The sequence below is a fragment of the Synchiropus splendidus genome, chromosome 1 (genome assembly GCF_027744825.2).
Source record: "Synchiropus splendidus isolate RoL2022-P1 chromosome 1, RoL_Sspl_1.0, whole genome shotgun sequence".
Taxonomy (NCBI): Eukaryota; Metazoa; Chordata; class Actinopteri; order Syngnathiformes; family Callionymidae; genus Synchiropus; species Synchiropus splendidus.
In genome coordinates, this window is record NC_071334.1 from 18,121,739 (window position 1) to 18,140,460 (window position 18,722).

At 43.4% G+C, this 18,722-nt stretch overlaps 1 protein-coding gene across 4 annotated transcripts in view; it reads right to left on the reverse strand.

Moving 5' to 3' along the window:
• Window positions 1–7,600: 7,600 nt before the first annotated feature.
• The window catches only part of LOC128751451 (capping protein, Arp2/3 and myosin-I linker protein 3-like), a 32,554-nt gene continuing 21,432 nt past the window's right edge, over window positions 7,601–18,722 (reverse strand). The window contains exons 21-40 of one of the 4 annotated variants that reach the window (XM_053852483.1): window positions 18,227–18,399; window positions 17,876–17,944; window positions 17,463–17,556; window positions 16,369–16,467; window positions 16,175–16,294; window positions 15,992–16,105; window positions 15,748–15,923; window positions 14,491–14,578; window positions 13,932–14,051; window positions 12,117–12,183; window positions 11,662–11,849; window positions 11,484–11,560; window positions 10,880–11,053; window positions 9,829–9,991; window positions 9,100–9,772; window positions 8,924–9,024; window positions 8,715–8,841; window positions 8,563–8,634; window positions 8,204–8,311; window positions 7,601–8,098 (exon numbers count right to left, since the gene is read on the reverse strand). In XM_053852483.1, the coding sequence (XP_053708458.1) occupies window positions 8,058–8,098; window positions 8,204–8,311; window positions 8,563–8,634; window positions 8,715–8,841; window positions 8,924–9,024; window positions 9,100–9,772; window positions 9,829–9,991; window positions 10,880–11,053; window positions 11,484–11,560; window positions 11,662–11,849; window positions 12,117–12,183; window positions 13,932–14,051; window positions 14,491–14,578; window positions 15,748–15,923; window positions 15,992–16,105; window positions 16,175–16,294; window positions 16,369–16,467; window positions 17,463–17,556; window positions 17,876–17,944; window positions 18,227–18,399 (2,844 nt within the window). In that variant the 3' untranslated portion in view covers window positions 7,601–8,057. Of the gene's footprint in view, window positions 8,312–8,562; window positions 8,635–8,714; window positions 8,842–8,923; window positions 9,025–9,099; window positions 9,773–9,828; window positions 9,992–10,879; window positions 11,054–11,483; window positions 11,561–11,661; window positions 11,850–12,116; window positions 12,184–13,931; window positions 14,052–14,490; window positions 14,579–15,747; window positions 15,924–15,991; window positions 16,106–16,174; window positions 16,295–16,368; window positions 16,468–17,462; window positions 17,557–17,875; window positions 17,945–18,226; window positions 18,400–18,722 lie in introns of all 4 variants that reach the window. The other 3 variants (XM_053852492.1, XM_053852463.1, XM_053852474.1) reach the window with 3 other exon arrangements.

Here is an 18,722-nt window from a genome sequence, read left to right on the forward strand (position 1 = left end):
ACAAATGGTCAGTCAAGCCCCAAATCCCCTCATTGGGAAGCTGACCTCCTTGTCACCCTTTTAACCCATTTCAATATCCTCCAGGTTGATCCTCCGAGAGGCTCTAAAGTTCAAGTGAGGTCATGAAACAGAAGCCGAAGAGTTTGGGAGAGGATGTGTGGAGTCAGGCTCTGGTTTTTAAGAACCACAAAGATAACTCTCCTGGAACCTTAGCAAAAATCATAAATATAGGCATGATGGAGTGAGAGCCCGGACAGGCGTTGGTCATGAGGACAGATGGTGAGGGGGGGGTGACCTCCAGGGTCCCAAAAACTCTGCCTCATCCCACAGATACATGTCCTAATCCAGACTTACAGGGCTACAAACAGCAGGCTTACACATCTCACCTCACCAGAGCTCCCCTCCCTACCTCACTCTCTACATGCCCCCACCAAACCATCACACACACACACACACACACACACACACGTTTGTCTTGCTATTTTTGTGAGGACCTCTCATTGACATAATGCTTTCCCCAGCCTCCCACCCTTAACTTAACCATCCAGGACAATGGCTAACCTTAACCAAATGTCAATTTGGTATAGTTATAAAAGTTCACGCACACACACGGCTTCGAGGGTCAGATGTCTCTCATCAGGAGAACTACATTTTCTCATTCAGTCATGAACCTCCTTTATGTCACCTACACATATATATGAAGAAGCTGTCGCTAAATCGTGACTGGCCAATAAAAACACATCGGTAGCTCAAGTTTAAGGTTGATTTTTTGTGGGTAACTGTGAATAAATTAAGACCAGCAGAATGTCTTTTGGGCGGAAAGCATGTAGTCAAAAAGAAAACATAACAAGGAACGCTTAAGGAATCTTTCATTCATGTCACCTGCTTTTGCTCATTAGAACAGGTATATTTCATCCCTATTTTCTTTGCAGTTCAGTGTCTGGAATCTGTTGAACCCCACTGAGACTTCACAGTTCAAGTGTGTTATTGATTTGGAGCACGAGTCCTGCTGTTGCGGTACGTGTGCGTTTCCTCGAGTGGTACATGCGTGGGGTCTCATTGTGAGTGGAATTATCAGGCTAGTCATGGGATTAACACTGATTCTGCTTCTGAAACTAGTGTCAGATTAACAGATAGCCATGCCTTCCTAAACTGTCTGTAATGTAGGCTTAAGCTGTCAGAGGCCCTGCTATTACCTCACCCCCCCACCTGCCCACCCGATTCCAGATCAATACCTCGCCTTATTATTACAATATCACTTCCGTTTATGCAGCAGCAGATCGATCAATCTCTCCTTAAAGGGATCATCGGATGGATCATTAGATAACTGAGACTTTGAAGTGCAGGTGTGATGATCAGAATCTGACAATGATGCACGTCCACACTTCACGGCTGATCCAGCACAGAACGACACCCAAACAATCCGACGCATTAGTTGTGCGTAATCTGGAAGATGGAGAACAACAACGCAGATGAAGATGTAAAGTCAGGGGGTAGCGGCAGACAGCGGGACAAACACAGGTTTGCTGGGATGAGATAGAAGAGAGGGATGAAGGGATTAAGGTGGTCGATACTTTGGCTCTCCTCCCAGACTGAGAGATGACACTAAATCTGTTAATTCTGTCCCCCTCGCGCCCCCTCGCCTCTTCTCAGAGTTGCTCTGACTCTTCTTCATCGCTTCACAGGATTAAGACGCTTTACTGTAATTCTTCCTGCTTCAAGCACCGAAAAACAAATTGTGCGTAAAAATGACGCTAACACACCAAACAAAGTCAGACTCTGAAAAAAAACACCATTTTGAAAAAGTGTATGTTCCAGCCTTGCAGCATGAACATACAAGCATACAGTTGTTTTAGCATTATTAAATATTCACATTGAAATATGAAAGTTATTCTGTCAAGATAAGTTTAAAAAACAAATTTAAATATCCCTCGCCCAGCGTTTTGTTTCCGTAAAATAAAATAAAGATACTTATTATAACATATATAACTGTTTTGTTTTTCTTTATTTGGTTTAATTTTTTTTTCGACTAATAATAATAACAATACTTTACATCCTCTAGTTGGGCTCAATGAAGACAGGGAATTTCCAGCATGGTTTGCAACAATGTGCTGAGATTGAAATCTTACCAACTTTGTTAAGCCTTATTTTTAGTCACAATATCACGTGTCACTTAATTGAAGATAAATGCACTTTATAAATGGCATTTTTGCAAGATGGAGGAACTTCTTTGAAGACAATACAATCGTAAATATGTTGTTTTGTCACTTGTTCCATTGGTAGATTCTTTTCACTTATTTCACTGTACTTTCACCTTGAAAGTAGTGAAAAAATCTACGTTTGGAACAAGTGAAAAAACAACATAAAGTATTTAAGATTGCATCATCTTAAATGAAGTCCCTCCATAGTGATGAATTAATTTATAATTGATTCATATGTTGTCATTTATGATTTAATTTATCTTCAATTAAGTGGCATGAAATATTTTGACTAAAAGTAAGGCTCAACAAACTTGGTAAAGTTTTGAGTTTTTGATGTGTAGTTTCTTAGACGAGTATTTAAAGCATTTTTCCAGCAGTGTTTTTATTACATTTCAAGACATATTTTACATGTACATATACATTCAACGCACTAAAACAAAGACACGCAGAAGGCAATACATATATATATATGGATAAATGTAGTTAGAGTAATCGTCCACGTGATGATGAATAAAAGTAAAATAAAGGAAAGCAAAAAAAAGTAAGTAAAAAGTAAAATAAAGGATGTTTGGGCAGCCATATAAACATGATATGCAGATGTGCTTCTGACCTTGAGGTGATGGGGATGCGCCCTCCCACTGTCCAAAACTGTGTGACCGATTGCCCTTTCATGAACTGGAGTCCTGTCATAGCAATGGCTCCTGATTTGATATAATGAAGAACAGAGGTAAAAGTAAAGACATACCAGTCTTCTGCTGCTGAGTCCACTATCACTACTTCTACTACTGTTGGATCAGTAACTTCTTACCGCCTCCTTTGTAGTGAATTTTCTTTTTTTCCTTTAATTTCTTTCTTTTCTTTTTTTTTCAGTTGGTCTGCAGGATGAATCCTAATAGCAGCTATTAAATGTCATAGAGAACCCAGAAAGCAGCGTTCGACCTCTTCTGCATCTTTCCTCAACATGGCTTTATTGCTTGAGCTGCAGCACCATGAGGTGACTCTCAGTCCCATCGGGGAGACGGTTCCCATGACAACCCAACAAAGCGCCTCACTTTTGACCTTTTGTCGACACAGTTGTTATGGCATTAAATGACACTTCTTTTTGTTGGGGCATCTTTTCTGTGAGTCATCCCCGATGTTTGTGTCGTGCTGTGGCTGCACTACAGGAGGCAGCAAACACTCACCGTGTGCCGACAGTCGTGCTTTAACCCTTCATGTTAGAATCAAACAACTGTATCAGCAGCGTCCACTGACCCCATCTTTGGGCTCATCAACCCGGGTGAAGGAAGATCTTGAATGAGGACAGACCAGAACACATTATTTTTGCCGGTCTGAATCCTTTTATTTTTGCTCTCTTTCTCTTCTACCCACACATGTTCTGTGGCCGACTCCTCTCTTCCCCCAGCTGTTATCCAATCATGTTGCTTGGTAACAGCAGAATGATGAGGGAAGTGCGATGCTTTTGGAGTGATGAGAAGCGTTAGTTGAATAGAATATGATTTCACTCATCTTTTTTCTCATTCCGTGCTTCAGCCAGAGACGAATCCAGGTGAATCCTCCTGGATATGTAGTTGGTCATTTACTTTCTGGTGTTTATTGGTGCCATTGGCGTGAGATGAACAAACATTGCGCCTGGTATGTTCACATAAAGACTCTCTCAGGGTCAGAAACTTCTATGAAAATGAATGTTGATACAGTAGTGCACATCACATTTCAGTCAGATCAGGGGTCAAAATCAATATTCTGGATCGGCTTTAGGTTCAATAAGGACCAAAACGGTGGTATCAGACAGTAAACAAACAACGAAATTAAAAAACAACCCTGATTCTTCATATAGCACAATGATGTCATAAACAAAGCTAAGCTGTCGCTATGAAATCTCTGGCAGGCTGATCCCTCCAAAGTACAGACAACTTTGAATGCTAATGTTTGGAAAATGCAGCCTCTATGTCACCAGTGACATGAAGAAGTGGCATTGACTCTTCACATTTTAGTCAAGAAACAATAATAATGAATTTCATACTTCATGCAGATCACCTATAAAAGATTTACACTGTATCAGCAACACTATGGGGATCATAGGAACGTCTGGTGCGTCCTGATAATCTCAACACAGATTCTGTCCCAACACGAATCTAGAAGCTCGTCCTCCAAGCAGGAATGTCACATGATCACTCATGGTAAAACCAAGAAGAATCGTTGCCAACTAGACAGCACAACATGAACAGGATGATGAAGATCTTGGGAACCGGGATTGGTTCCGACTAACCGGTCGTAAGTCAGATTGGACGTAAAGCGAATGCCATTCAAAATGGCCAACGTAAGGGTTATAGGTACTATTGTAGTGGTAGATCGATGTGTGAGAGTGAGATGCTGGGATACTGTGCTGCTGTACGTGTTGCCGGGCTCCTTCGTGCTGCGGTGCAAGACATTGAATTAAAAAAACAAGCACCTGGTGGCCGTGGTCGCAAGTTCGGGTGGACGTAAGTCGAGCAGGTCGAAGTAAGTAAATGAATACAAATACAACTAGGGGTGTATAAGTGACTACTATGTGGTCTATTGTGATTTTTGTGAGATATAAAATAAAAACAATATCCCGTACATGTCAGCCAATCACGACTCGTCTTTCGGATAAGTGGTAGGACCGATTTGGCAGGGGTGAAAACTCCTTCATAAATGCATATTTACCCTGGTAAATTAATAAAGAATGTATCTGGAGGTGTATAAGTGCCTACTCTGGAGACTATTGTGATTTCTTGCGCGATATTAAAGAAAAACAAAGCTCCGTACATGTTGACAATTTGATGACAAACCTTGAAATCCTTTACTTCAATTTCCGCTGGCTCATTAAAACATAAAAAATATATATATATATATATATATGTATATGCTGGATGTGACATTATCACTCCACGGCAGGTAGGACACATTCGGTAAGCGGACACATTTGGTATATACTGTCACTGACTGATGCGGTCCGCCTGCCTGATGCGGTCCGCTGGAAGTTCTGGGACTGGAGCTGGATGTTAGAAACACGCATGAGCAAGGTCTACGAATTGTGTTTATTGGTCATATCGCGTCAATTTGGGTGTTTTTTGAATAGTTGTCAAAATAGTCCATATGTAACAGTAAAATCTGGGAATTATACGTTTTAACGCATGTGTAAGTACGGTCTGGTCTATCTGCCTGATGTGGTCCGCCGGAAATGATGCTGCTGGAGCAGGAAGTTACCGACGAACTGGTTTACGGTAAACAAGCGTTACTTTGGTGTATTTCTTTGTCGCAGCCAAACTGCACAGACCTAACCCTAACCCTCACACTAACCCTTAATCTAGACTGTAGACGTAAACATTCTTTAAGTTAAAAAAAAAACTTCATCGCCTGTGTGCGATATAACCATGGGCGCTTACCAGTAAACGTCAGTTGGTAAAAGCAGACCACATCAGGCAGTGACAACACCTACACCTGCAGCAGGACCTCTTCTTCATGTCTCCTGTATGTCTGTGTTACGTAAGCTCTGTGACGCTGCTGCCACCTGCTGCCCGATGTAGCCCATAGCATTATGAATATTTGTGAGGCTAAAATCCATGTAGAGCAATGCTGTTGGGTGAAATAAGTCAATAAAAACCTCAGGGTGGTGAAGTTCGCTGTAGCTTGTCCCAGATACGGGCTTATAGATGAGGGTCCCTCTGGACAGGTCACCTGCCCGTCATGGGACACAATCACTCACGCACCAGAAACGGGGCCATATCATCACCAAAAACAGTCTGCAGTTCTGACTTCCACCTGTTCCATTTATAAGAGACGCTGTTAAAGCATCCAGTCCATCACATGACACCTATGAATCCAGCCAAACACCAAACTAATCTCCATGTTTGGAACCTGAGAGGAAACTGGAGCACCAAAAACGTGCAACGGCAGAGTAGAAGGTAAAACCTGCACCCTGTAACACAGACAAGCCATTTCCCCAGAGACTTGCTGTCGCTGAATCCAGAACTATGTATTTAGTTTCAGCCTAGTTTAGTTCTGCAGGTTCAGGGGAGACTTGAAACCTAAGCAAACAAAAGTTGCTTCATTGATGAAACGATTTAGGAGCTTATTAAAAAAAAACAAAAACTCATTTCTGTCCACTGCGCTGTGAAATGGTGTGAAACAGAACAACGATTAGTCCCGGACTCCTGATTATCCTCCCATGAATTTCCCTGGAGGCTGTTTGCTTGTTAGAATCACGGCAGAACGCAGTCTACGCTATGGAGCCGCAGCAACCAGATGTCAGCAGCTGGAGTGAATCCTGCTCGCGACAGCGTCTTAGAAGGAAAGGTCAGGCCACGGTTGCTAGTGACAACCTGAGGGCTGATGCTGCTGGCACGCGTGTGTGTGTGAGAGATAGGCGAGTGTGGGCTTGTTTAGCCTACTTTGTGGGGACAGATTCTTGACAAAACACTGTCCTTGTGAGGGCCGTATGACATTGTGCGGACATTTACCTGGACCCCACGAGGTTAAGCCTCAATTTGAGACTTCAAAATAACTGGGTCCTTATAACTCAGTTAGGCTCAGAGTCCTGGTTAAGGTGAGCCATGTGTTTTGGATGGTTAGGTTTTAGTGGGAGAGGCTGGGGAGAGCGTTACGGCAACGTCCCCGCAAGGGTAGAAAAACGCGCGCGCGCGCCTGTGTGTAGTCTGTACTCGTGGTCCATTGGCCGCCTCATCTGAAGGGATCAGTCGCCCCCTGCTGTTTCATATTCTCTGACTTGTGAATATGTGCGGTTGCCATGCCAACCGCATGGGGGCTTTTCTGAAGTCAAGGAGTAAATTTAGCATCCACCTGTGATCAGAGGAATCAAAGGCACGCTCGTTATTGCTGCTGCTTCTGTCATTAGCCACTCAGCAGTCGCTTCTCTCTTTGTAGTGCTAATCGGCTGAGTTTAGAGGACGAAACTGAGTCAGACGCTTATTTTAATGCATTCGCATAGTTTTGTCGCACAAACGCGCGTCTGGATGCCGTTAAAACATGTGTGTAACGCAAACCGTCACTGACGCGCCACACACACGCTCAACTGTGGCACCTTGCTGTGTGTCGTTAAGACAGTTTCAACCACTTTAATGGACTCTGTATTTGAAAAAAAAAACTAGATTTTTTCATATTGAAAATGTTCACATAGCTTTAAAGATGAATTGCAATTCATTACTTTGTGTTCTGTATTGTTTTGAACAACCAATGCTGTTCATCTACTGTGAACTACTCCATATAAGAAAATGGGAAACAAAGTGTGTCTTTGCAAGGATCATACACCAGGGTATTGACAAGTCAATTGCATTATCTTATGTTGCAACATGCCGTGTCCTTATAATCCGTTTAAAGGAAAAGAAAGAGCAAACATTTGTATTTTCTATTCCATTTTTATTCATACAGAGGGAGTGCTCAATCATAACATCTTTTTCTTATTAGAAAATATATCACCTTTCAAGAGTTGAAAGCAAAACTAGTTATAAATCATCAAGTCGTCTGATAAGAAGCAACTCATTTCCAAGGCGCGTCGGCTGTTGAAAAAGCATCACAGTTTAGAAATCACATTCTAACAAAAGACGATTTTCCTCGATCTAGACGGACGCAAAGCTGGGGCGCAAAAGACCCCCCGACAGCGGTGGGTTTTCGGATTCAGCAAACACGGTTAAAACACTGCAGCCACAAATAAAATAAACAAATAAAACAGGGACATAAAAAAGAAAAGAGTCGGAACAGCGACTGAACAATGACCAAAAGTGAATGCTGTGTCCTGTTGCTGCGATGCATTTCTTCTCCTTTTCTTGTCTCCATCCCAGTCGTCATGACAACACAAGGTGAATTCCGCGGCCACTACACGAGCTCGCTGTGCCCTGCTGCGCTGTTGAGACTGTCTGTGAGGAACAGGAGGGAAGACAATTGGGTGGATGAGAATTCCATTTGAACCACTGACCGTCTGTCACACCAACAAACACACAGAGATAGAAACAGACGAGTACCAGACAAGTCCAGCGACTTATTTCTGTTTTGGGGGAGTCTAGGTTTTTTCACGGGGGGTTTGCGGTTTGGGGGCTTCTCGAGGTAATTAGGGCTTTCCCTGTCAGTTCCTGAGTTTGACGGAAAGACACAAATGAGACAGGAGTTACGCAAGACCAACATCTAAAGCAGGGGTGTCAAACTGATCCACAGAAGTGAGCGTGGGCTTTAGCTCCCACCCTGCAAGGATATATAGGTTGACCAATCTGGTGTCAGCTGAAACAAACAGCACCAGGTGTCCTCTTGACTGGCTGGAGCAAAAGCCTTTTGAGGACCGGTTTGACGCCCCCTGATCTAAAGCAACATTCTGACACGGTCACACCTGCGTCACATGACATGGTCTTTCTGTTCCTCTGTGGTTTCACAGGAGCCAGGGGCCTCCCTCCCTCCTCACCTGTGAGACAGAAGAAATGGCTTGATCCAACATGGCTTTTAATGATAAAGTGAGGGAAATGACTCAAGATGACCCCACACCTTGACTCAGCGCTCTCTCAGGCAGTCCGTGTGCAGCCTTCATGGCAGGAGGAGGCAGAGGTGGAGGGGGCAGGCTCCTCTCACTGGCAGCTTCTTTTGAAAAAGTCACAAAGGAGGACGTCTTTGGCTGCCACAGCAGAGAACAAATAATGAGGGAGAAAGCCATCAGAAGATTTATGCAGAGTTGACTCAGAGTCATTATTCTGCACCTTATCTGGAACTGGAGGAGCGTGCCCTTCCAAATCTTTCATTCTGTCGCTCCCTTTCTTTTCCAGCTTCACCTGCTCCTGCTCCAAGTCACCTTCCTCCTCTTCAACGACAAAACAATAAGTGAGCATTAAAAACAAACGGGGACTTTGGAGGTGAGGTTACAGAAGCGTCAGACCCTGCAGAGTGTCGGCGCTCTCCAGTCGGTGTCTCTGCCTCAGCTTGCTGGGTTTGCTACTCTGCGGTGGAGGATCAGGCTTTGTTGAAGATGGACCAGCCTTCCCGTGTCCTCCTCCTGGGCAGCTTCTCCGTCCTTCATCTGGACATGCCAGGGTGTCCTGCTCGCTGAGGTGCCAGTCTAAAGCTGCAAATGTCTCAATGTTCCTCATTGTGTCAGCCTCCTGCTTGGGTGAAGGAGTCCTGTCCGATGGGTAAGGCGGCAGCGGCCGTTGAGCAAGGTGTCTTTCTGACTTCCTGCTGGAATGTCTGCTCTCGGCCCACTGACTGTCCACCTGGATGTCCGCCGGCCTGCCCTCAGACCAGGACCTGTCTATCTGACGGCCACCCAGCCACTGTCTCTCCATCTTTCTGTCAATCTGCCGCTGAGTGTGTCGGTCCACCGTCCACTGTCTGTCCACCTGTCTCTCCGGATGCCTGCTCTCCGTCCAATACCTGTCAGCGTGTCTGTCCATTGTTTTTGCTACCAGCAGCCTCTCGTCCTGCTGTTCACTTTGTCTGTCCACCCACTGCCTTTCAGCCTGCAGCACCTCGGTGGTCCTCTGCTTGTCATCTGCCCAGTACTGGTCCTCCTCTCCGGGTCGTTCCCCATCGGCGTCCACCTCATTCTTCTTCTACAAAAACAAAGCCAGCACTACTCCAACATTCTAACGGCTCTCAATGACCTTACCTCTCTTGGAGAGTAAAATGGGTGTCTCCCGCCAGCCAGGGCAGGGTGTGGGATCCCTGGGACCAATGGAGGACTCTTCCCGTCTCCTCCCTCACCAGGAGATCCAGCTCGGACCGCAGACCGGGGCGGCTGAAGGAGCGTGTAAACATTCTCTGTGGCTGTCCTACAGTTGGAAAAGCAACATCAGGTTGGACTTTATCTGCATCAATTCAAACAACATATTTTCTTTTATTTAGAATTACTGGCCAGGTGCTAATATGATTTACCTGCATAAGTGAACCAAGACAACATCCCCCTCCTTCACACCCACTCTATTTGCGTGGTTAACCTCCTGAGGAGTGTTTTTGTGTAGCATCCAATGTTAAACAGGCAACTGTCAGCTCAAACAACTTAATTTAATGGACAATAACTTGTATTTTTTATTAAAAACAACAGTGACGGCAGTCAAACTGACATTTAAAGTGATCACGCTTGTTCAGTGCTGTTGAGGAACAACTTACAATGACTCAGGAGGGTCCTCATTAATTCATTTGAGTTCTGAAATATTAAGATCAGAATTTCAAAGTCTGCTGGGAGAGACTCTAGTACAGATGGTTTTGTCATATGAATGGACAAAGACGAAAACCATTTCATCACAAAACCTTTGCATTTTGAATAGATGAAAAACTTTGTATCACAATCTCTACTGTCAAAAAGGTTGGAAACTTATGTTCCATTAAAAAAACTTTTAACTTTAAATGCTACACACTAGAGTTAATAATTTTAGTGCCAATTTTCTGCAAAACCATCAAGTATCATAAAGTATTTCTTGAATTAATAACAGAAAGACTGAAGATTTTCAGATATTATTCCAAAAAACTTTCAGGTTAGAATACACCATGGTGATGCAAAACAACCTACTACATTGAATTTGATGCTTTTTCTATTTGGCAACAGCCACCAATTTCACCTTTCAACAAAGGCAACACACATTTGTCAACAAAAAGACGGAGCAGGCATGTGATAGCTAAATCCTGGCTAGATATCGACTAAAGGATTAGAGTTCACGAACCCCGTGGGAGCGGTGGCAACAGTGTGGCAGCCGTCGCCGTAGAACTCAAACTCAGAGTCTGTTTCCTGGTTGGACAGAGACTGATTGCGGTTTTTCCGAAAACCAAAGATGGCCAGCATGTTCCTCCTCTTCTTCCTTCTCAGTGAGTGTGCCTTGTGCAGCGAAGAGAGCTGACTGTGGAGGAGAGGACAAGAGTTAAACAGAGCATAATCAATGTTCATTCTCAGCAGACTGGACAGCAGCGATTTTCTTCTGCAGTTGGAACCCAGATGTGGAGCATTTTAACCAGTCACAGACAGTTGATTTGAATTTGCATCTTCTCTCTGTCTTTGTATCCACCGCAACTGTCCCATTCTTGGTCCAAGCAGACTTTCATTTAAATTTCAGATCGAAACATAACCTGAAGTTCCTGCTTCTTAAAAGCTCTTTCCTTTGTGACTCACTGAAGCAAAAAGACTTCTCTGAACTTTCCTGCTCGCGGCTTTTCAGGGCAGCAATTATGTAAACGCAACACGACCCGTGCTGAGAGGGATTACACATCTGTCAGAGAACATTTTCTAATGGACTCTCATGTCTGCTCAGAGGGAGAACCACAAACACTCGCCTGTCATGAAGGACCCTCTTCGAGTAGAAGTCAGGGAGTCCATCATCCAGGGGGCTTACTCCACCATTTTCACTGCACTGCAACAGACACCAAATCACAGTCAAGATCAGGGCCACAAGTACAAGCGAAATAGGTCAGTAGCGTCCCCCTGCAGGGACACATGGACAGCTGGACTTACTGCTTCAGCAGGTACGTGTCCTCCTTTGTGTTTCCGCGGGGGCCTGGGCCGGACTCGGGTGACGTGATGGAGGGGCAGACCTTGGGTGGGCAGCTCTGACAGTCCCTCCCAGGACACTGAGCGGGACAGAGGGAAGGAGTACGATGGCACAGATGGAGGAGGGGACGAGCTGGAGTCATCACACAGACCTGCCGGAACATGTGACTTTACAGTGAAGCCTGAATCCCACAAGTGACAATTTATTTTTTGTACATGCAAAGCTTAGTAAACTTTGTAAAATATAGTTAATACAATTAAAACTCCATGTACAAATAGGCTTACATAAAGAAAACAAGAGGATTATACGACAAATGGTTCATGGTCTTGGGTAATTAGTGAAGACAGTGAATTAAAAATGAATTAAAAGACACTGGTAAAATAAGAGAAAGAAGACTGGATAATAAAGCAAAGCTCACTCAGCCTGGTGGACACAGGTCGTATCCTTCTTGTTCTTGCACTCCTCTTCTTAATGGCTATAGTGTCCTGGGACAGAAAGTCAATGATGGAACAGTAGAGTACAGCACAAGTGTAAAATAAAATTGACGTATGAAATCACAACCAAAAAAAAAATGTTGTTTTTGTACAGAACCAGTGAGAACCATCGGCCAGAGATTATTTGATACAATATACTGTCGTTCAAGAAACAGTATCAATTCAACCATTATTTTTTCAAATAAAAAATGTTTGTTGAAGTGTTTCTTATTAGTTTATGCCATTTATTTTAATTAACATATATATAAAACACTTAATTGATATTAATTTCATTATTTTATTTTAGGGAATTTGTATTGATTCAATAGGACTGCAACACTGAATTACCATGTCAGCATCAACAGATGTCTCCAAATTCAATCAAAGATAGATCCATACTTTACTGATCTCACAGGGAGAAATTCAAAGGGTATATCAGTTTACCAGTTTCCTTCCATGAGTCACAGCGTTATTATTATCGAAATATGTTAACATGTAATTATTGTGTTTTTATTGCTATACAGTGGTACCTCGGTTTTTGAACGTCCTGGAATTCGAACAAATCGGAGTTCGAACAAAAATTTAGAGACTTTTTGCTTGCCCCCGAAAAAAGCCAGAAGAAACATATTGTGCGCGGACCGATCAGCTGACCCACATCGCGCTTTGTTACTGTGTATAACGCAGCCTCTGTATGCTGTATGCAGACATGACATGTATGCAGCTACATTTACTGACTGTTTTTTCTTCATATTGAGGTGTAAAACCTTTCCTGTCTCCGCACTGGACCGTGGTAGAGTGTCACAGGGGAGGTGCTCGCTCTCCACACCTCTGAGGCTGGAGCACGCACTCCAGGGTTTGATGTCCTGTTGTCGGCTGGAGCTCGAACAGGGATGAGGCGAGTCTCGGACAGAGCGTTACTTGGTTTATGACTTTGTCACAGCCAAACTGCACAGAACCGCACATTCAGAGCTGGACACGCACCGGGCACCTCTTCAATTCTGGAGAGACGTCACTCACTCGGCAACCCCTCCCACATGCAGCGGCCACACACATAGACGAACAGCGCACCTGCAGCAGACACTCTACATTCACTCCTACAAAAGCCTATTTTAAGGCTTGGAATGCATTAGTTCTTTTTACAATAATTGTAATGGGAAAAATCGATTCAGATTTTGAACAAATCGCTTGTCGAACGGCCGTCTGGAATGGACTGTTGTCGATTATTTTTGTCGATTATTTCTGTCCCTCATTGAAATAATTCGCATATGTGAATATTATTAAATGCATTGTAACTTCAGAAATATTGACTCGTATGTATCAATGAAAGAGGAGAATGATGAAAAAGCCAAAAATAAACACCAAAGTGTGTCAATTCTTAGTTTGCCATTTTGGTTGAAACATCTATTGATAGTGAAAAAGAAAGGATCTTCCCTCCGTTGACTGCAGTTGGAAAACAAATATTGTTCCTCACTTAACTAAGCGGAATTTCTCAATTCCTTCAACGTTCCCAGATGGACTTTAACAAGAGTTAAGTTTCAGGGTTCCAATTCTCTCATTAAGAGCAGAGATGTGATGATGATTAAAACACACTGCTGGTGGGACCAAACGTTAAGCACCTCTGTTGATCAGAGGACGAGAATGAAGAGGCTGAATTTTAATTTACTGAGAAGATTGTAATCTGAGGAAAAATAAGTTTGTTTCAAAAAAACAAAGAGAGAAAAAAAAAGGGAAGCCTTCGACCTTAAACTGGTTTGACTCACGATGCTGGTGCTGAGCTCCTCGTCGGTGATGTCCAGAGAGTCTCTGTGTCTGTTATACCTCCAGCCGCTTCCGTCTTCCCACGACCCATCCCAGCGCTTGATGGTGGACACCTGCCGCGTCTGAGGTGGACCCCAATAAACAAAGTTCAATTGTGATGGATACAACAAACAACCCTTCACAGGAACACGTTATACTGTACGCAAGGAATTCCTCCACAAACTACCGGTAAATAGGTGCTTCTGTACGACACCAATTTAGTTACATTTTTACAAAATAAGATTACCGCCACAGAGGAGGTGATGTTGTTAGACAGCAGTTTGGATGTAATTTCTAGGATATATGTGAAATGGAACGAGGAACAAATTATTGATCCAGATCACTGTCAGGATCCAGGATTTGTTTTCAAGGATCTTTAACATTGGGAGATAGCAGCATTTTCAGCATTGGTGTTGGATTGGCATTCGGAGTTGTTTGGTGGAGGTTTGCCCTTTCTGAGTGCTTTTCCAGTTTTCCATGAACTCAGCTTTTTCAACATAATTTATGAAAAACTTGACTTACGAGGGTTTTGTGGGTGGCGTACAGGTCCTGAAGTATTTGGTCCACGACGGAGTTTGTGAGATAAGACACCACTGACAGCTTCACCTCTCTGAAAAAACATCCATGAATTGCATAAAAACATATTTTCTTTGTCCTTTCTTCTCGTCTGGATTTCTCAGCATATTGAGTTGGTGGATTTTTGTGAGTTCAGAGTTTGATTGATCATTAGCAGATAATAGCAGCACCAGACAAACAGCATGAAGACATACAAGAAGATAATGAGAGTGTTGAAGAGTGTTCATAGAGTGTGATGACACAGTGGCAGGAGGAAAATTGCGGTTCACCACTAGCCACTTTTTTCCTGCCTGCAAAAACCTGTTTTAGTGAGAGACTGAAAACTCAGGTGGAGTCATGCGTTTTCTTGCTTTCATCCAGTGTTGCTGTAAACCTGGCTGTGATATGTTCCATGCACTCATGCCACAGTTGCTGTCCGCTGACCCTGAGGGATTATAACATGATGCATGTCTAAGTATGGTGTGTTTGACTCAACTATTAAAGGCTATGAAATATTGGTGGTCAGAGAGAGCACCCTGGAATGATGCCATGATACCTTTCAGGTTACATATGTCTTCTCCTCCTCGCAGCTAGATAATATTGAATTGTCTTCTCCTGAAAGTTGTTAAAAACACATTCATGGACCTCACTGCCTGTATCCCTTGTCTTCTTTATTCCCTGTCTACGTCCATTTCTAACATCATCAGTCCAACATGTTCCCTGTGTCCAATGTACTCAATTGCCCTCTTCATACTCCATACTTACTCCACACTTCATCCTTCTGTGATGCTGCTGACAACAGTTGCACACTTCTTCCCTAGGAGCTCTGTCTTTACATTTTGCTCTCAATATTGGCTAACAAATTATCATAAGACCTGACCTTTCCAAAGTGTTAGTTAATATCAGAAAACAGCCGTGAGACACCGGCAAACGCGGCGATTTGTCAGCAATATCTCTGTTCATTGGAGTCATGCACCCACATTTACTCAGAACAATGTGCTACAAAACAGCCGCCACATTGTTCAATGTTTGTCCACAAGACTTTGACGCTCTCACAGACTTGTGTTTACACTGGCATTTTGTCGTTGACTCCCAGTGAAAGTGAACTGCAGTACAGAAATGTCAAATGTGATGTTTTACTGATGAGATTGGGGCTGATATAAAACCCAACCACGATGACATGAGGCCACTCGCGCAGATTAAATTAAACATCAGCTGTCTTACTCCAAGGCTCTGTGAATGTCCTGAGCTGCTCTCTCCATCAGGGCTGTGCGGATGGCTGAACGTGGGACAGACACACGCTCTGACACAGAAGAGAGTGAGGGACTCAATCTGTCGGCCGCGGAAGAAGATGAGGGGCAAAGTTCTTGACACAGCGACACCATCGAGTCCACAATCACCTGAGAAGATACGGAATCCCTTGAAGTGGCTTATCACAGATTTCTGTAATAAGAGGTGTCACATGTACCTGAAGTTCTTTGTCTGCAGCTTTTGCAAGTTCACCTGCGAGTGAGTCCAGCCTCTGGCGGACTGGTCCATCCACAGAGAGCACATGGGCCAGCTCGCATAGCGAAGGGTAGAGCTGATAAAAAAAGAAAGAAAAGATTAGTGTTTGTCAGCGAGTCAGGAACAAACAATAACCATTACTCACCGCGCGAGAGTTCCTGGCCTCTTTGAGCACTTGTTTAGCAGCTTGTATCTCCTCCATCTCCCCAGCAGCTCGTAGTATACAAACCTGCTGTTGGACACGCACGCACAGGCGTTCCATCACCTTGGAGACAGAATTTATCAGAGTTGGCATAGATAAAACACTGGATGCACAGCAAACATGAATCTGAGTGCTACCTGCTCAGCAGTGCTCGTGACCAAGCCTTGATGGAGCCTGAGAGCCTGGCGCTGAGAGAAACGCTGTGTCTGGTTGTTCCTCACCAGCGCTCGCTGGATCTGCACAGCACAGACATTGAGGATGCAGGCACACTGAGCAGGACAGTTGCAGTTTAAATCAGAGGTGGGCAATTACATTTCCTAAAGGGCCACATTAGAAACTGTAACAGTTGTGAGGGGCCATCATCAAAAGAAAGACAGCAACGACTGCAAAACATGTCGCGAAAATATCCAAAATATATATTTAAGTAACAAGGACACAATGAAACTAAAGTTAACCTAAAAAAATATTGAAGGAATGTATTTTGAGAAACAAGAAAAACACACAAAAAATGGAAATGAAAAGAAGAAAATTCTAAAACAAGAATGTGATATAAGTGGTGGTGATGACTAAAAGAGAAAGAACAAAAAAACAGGCAGAAAAATTACAACATATCAGTTATAGTTCTAGTCTGACGTCAAAAGGGACATGAAAAAACAGGCATTGGGCAGCATATGGCCCCCGGGCCACACTTTGCCCGGGTCTGTTTTCAATGATACTACAAATCAAGCCAATTTATGATTCACTTACACAATGTTTTTGTTACCAATAATATTACTTATGAATCTCTTTGGCTTGCTTTTTTATAGATCATTTTGGCTGCAAAGTATAAACTTCTGGACATTCTATATCAAATTTTGAGGCTCTCTTACGCAGTTCTTGCAGTAAATAAGATGGTTTCCGACAGCCCTGGAAATAAGTGCAGCGTTTTCTAAAATATTTTGTTATTCTGCAGACATTTCAACGGCCCTAAAATTGCCATGAGCACAGTCCAACACATGCATACACACTGCTCCTTCCCGGGGAAACACACAAATTGGCAAAAAATCCTACCCAACGTGTGTGCTGGGATTTATTTTCTCTCCTCAAGCCTGTGTGTGGTTAATGCTTTCTCTCAAAGGACCTTTGATAGACAACTATGAAACATTTAGAACTTGATTTCCTTCCAAAAATATTGTTTGATTTGTTAACGTCCACAAATTCCACTCAAGTGTTTATAGCCCACATGACTAACCTTTGTCAATGCCTGCTCTGTCCTCTCGGGGGCGCTGCGGTAGGCCTGGCTGATGTCACTTAAAGGTAATGGCATGTACTGTAGGGTGAAATTGCTGCAAAGACATATTCAAATAAACAAATACGTGAGTCAAAATGTGAGCCGCACAGCAAGAAGATGAACGCATTTCAGGGCAACATAGGTTAGTTCAGTGTGTAATGAAAAACAGATGACCCATAAATATTCTCTCTCTCTCTCTGCCATAAGGAGAAAGACTTTGATCTCTGGTACCATGTCATCCTGAGCCTCGAGGAGACTCTGGAGCAGTTAAGATAATAAAGTGCGAAGCAAGTGGAAACTCTCTCCAGCTTTAGAATTCCGGAGTAACTGAGACAGCTCACTTAGAAAATACCATGTCCATAAGGGTCTCTTACTGCTCAAGCGCTCGGGCCACGTCGAGAAACCCTGCTGCGGAGGTGTTGTTGCGATCCCATGTCACACTCCTGCGGGGCAAAGGCATGAGCTGCATTGACTGCAAACCTTTGCACTGTCATCCACAACTCTCATGTACTCATGTACTACACACAAACACAACAGTGGCAACCACTCCATGATGATACTCATCTACAGAAATGTAGGAAAACTTGGCTCACTTAGCTACTGAAGTTGTCAGGACAGAGTTCACTAAAGAGACTCACTAAACATATTTTAACATATATATTTTAGCTTCATCAGTCAATTAGGATGACTTTATTCCAAGTAAACAAAGCCATGTGTATTCTCACCTCAGGGTGGTGTTGATCTGCAGGGCTTTGCTCAGCATCTTGGCTCCGATATCGTCCATGTTATTCCCACTGATGTCGACTTTTCGCAGACAAGTGTTGCTTCCCAGAGCGTTGACAAGCACCGTGCCGCGAGAGCGAAGTCGTGAGTCAGTCAAGGACAGAGTCTGAAGAGACTGAGGAGAGAATGGATAAAATATAAAAGGGAAAATAACTAATAAGAACATTGAAAAAAAAATGTATGACAGACTTCATTGTATTTATACCGTGAGTGCTGAGGGCACAGTGTGTGCACAGTATAATGCACAACACCTGCAATCAGGTCCTATGGTGTATATTTATGCCTCGAGAAACATAATGGTAGCGGCAACGTTCGCTAGAACAAGAAGTGTCAGGAGCCTTAAGGGAGATGTACATCAAGAAAGAGAAGACACAAATTGCCATTGTCAAAAGGGCATAATTTTGGTAACGCCTTTTCACACAGTCAGTCAGTTCTGCG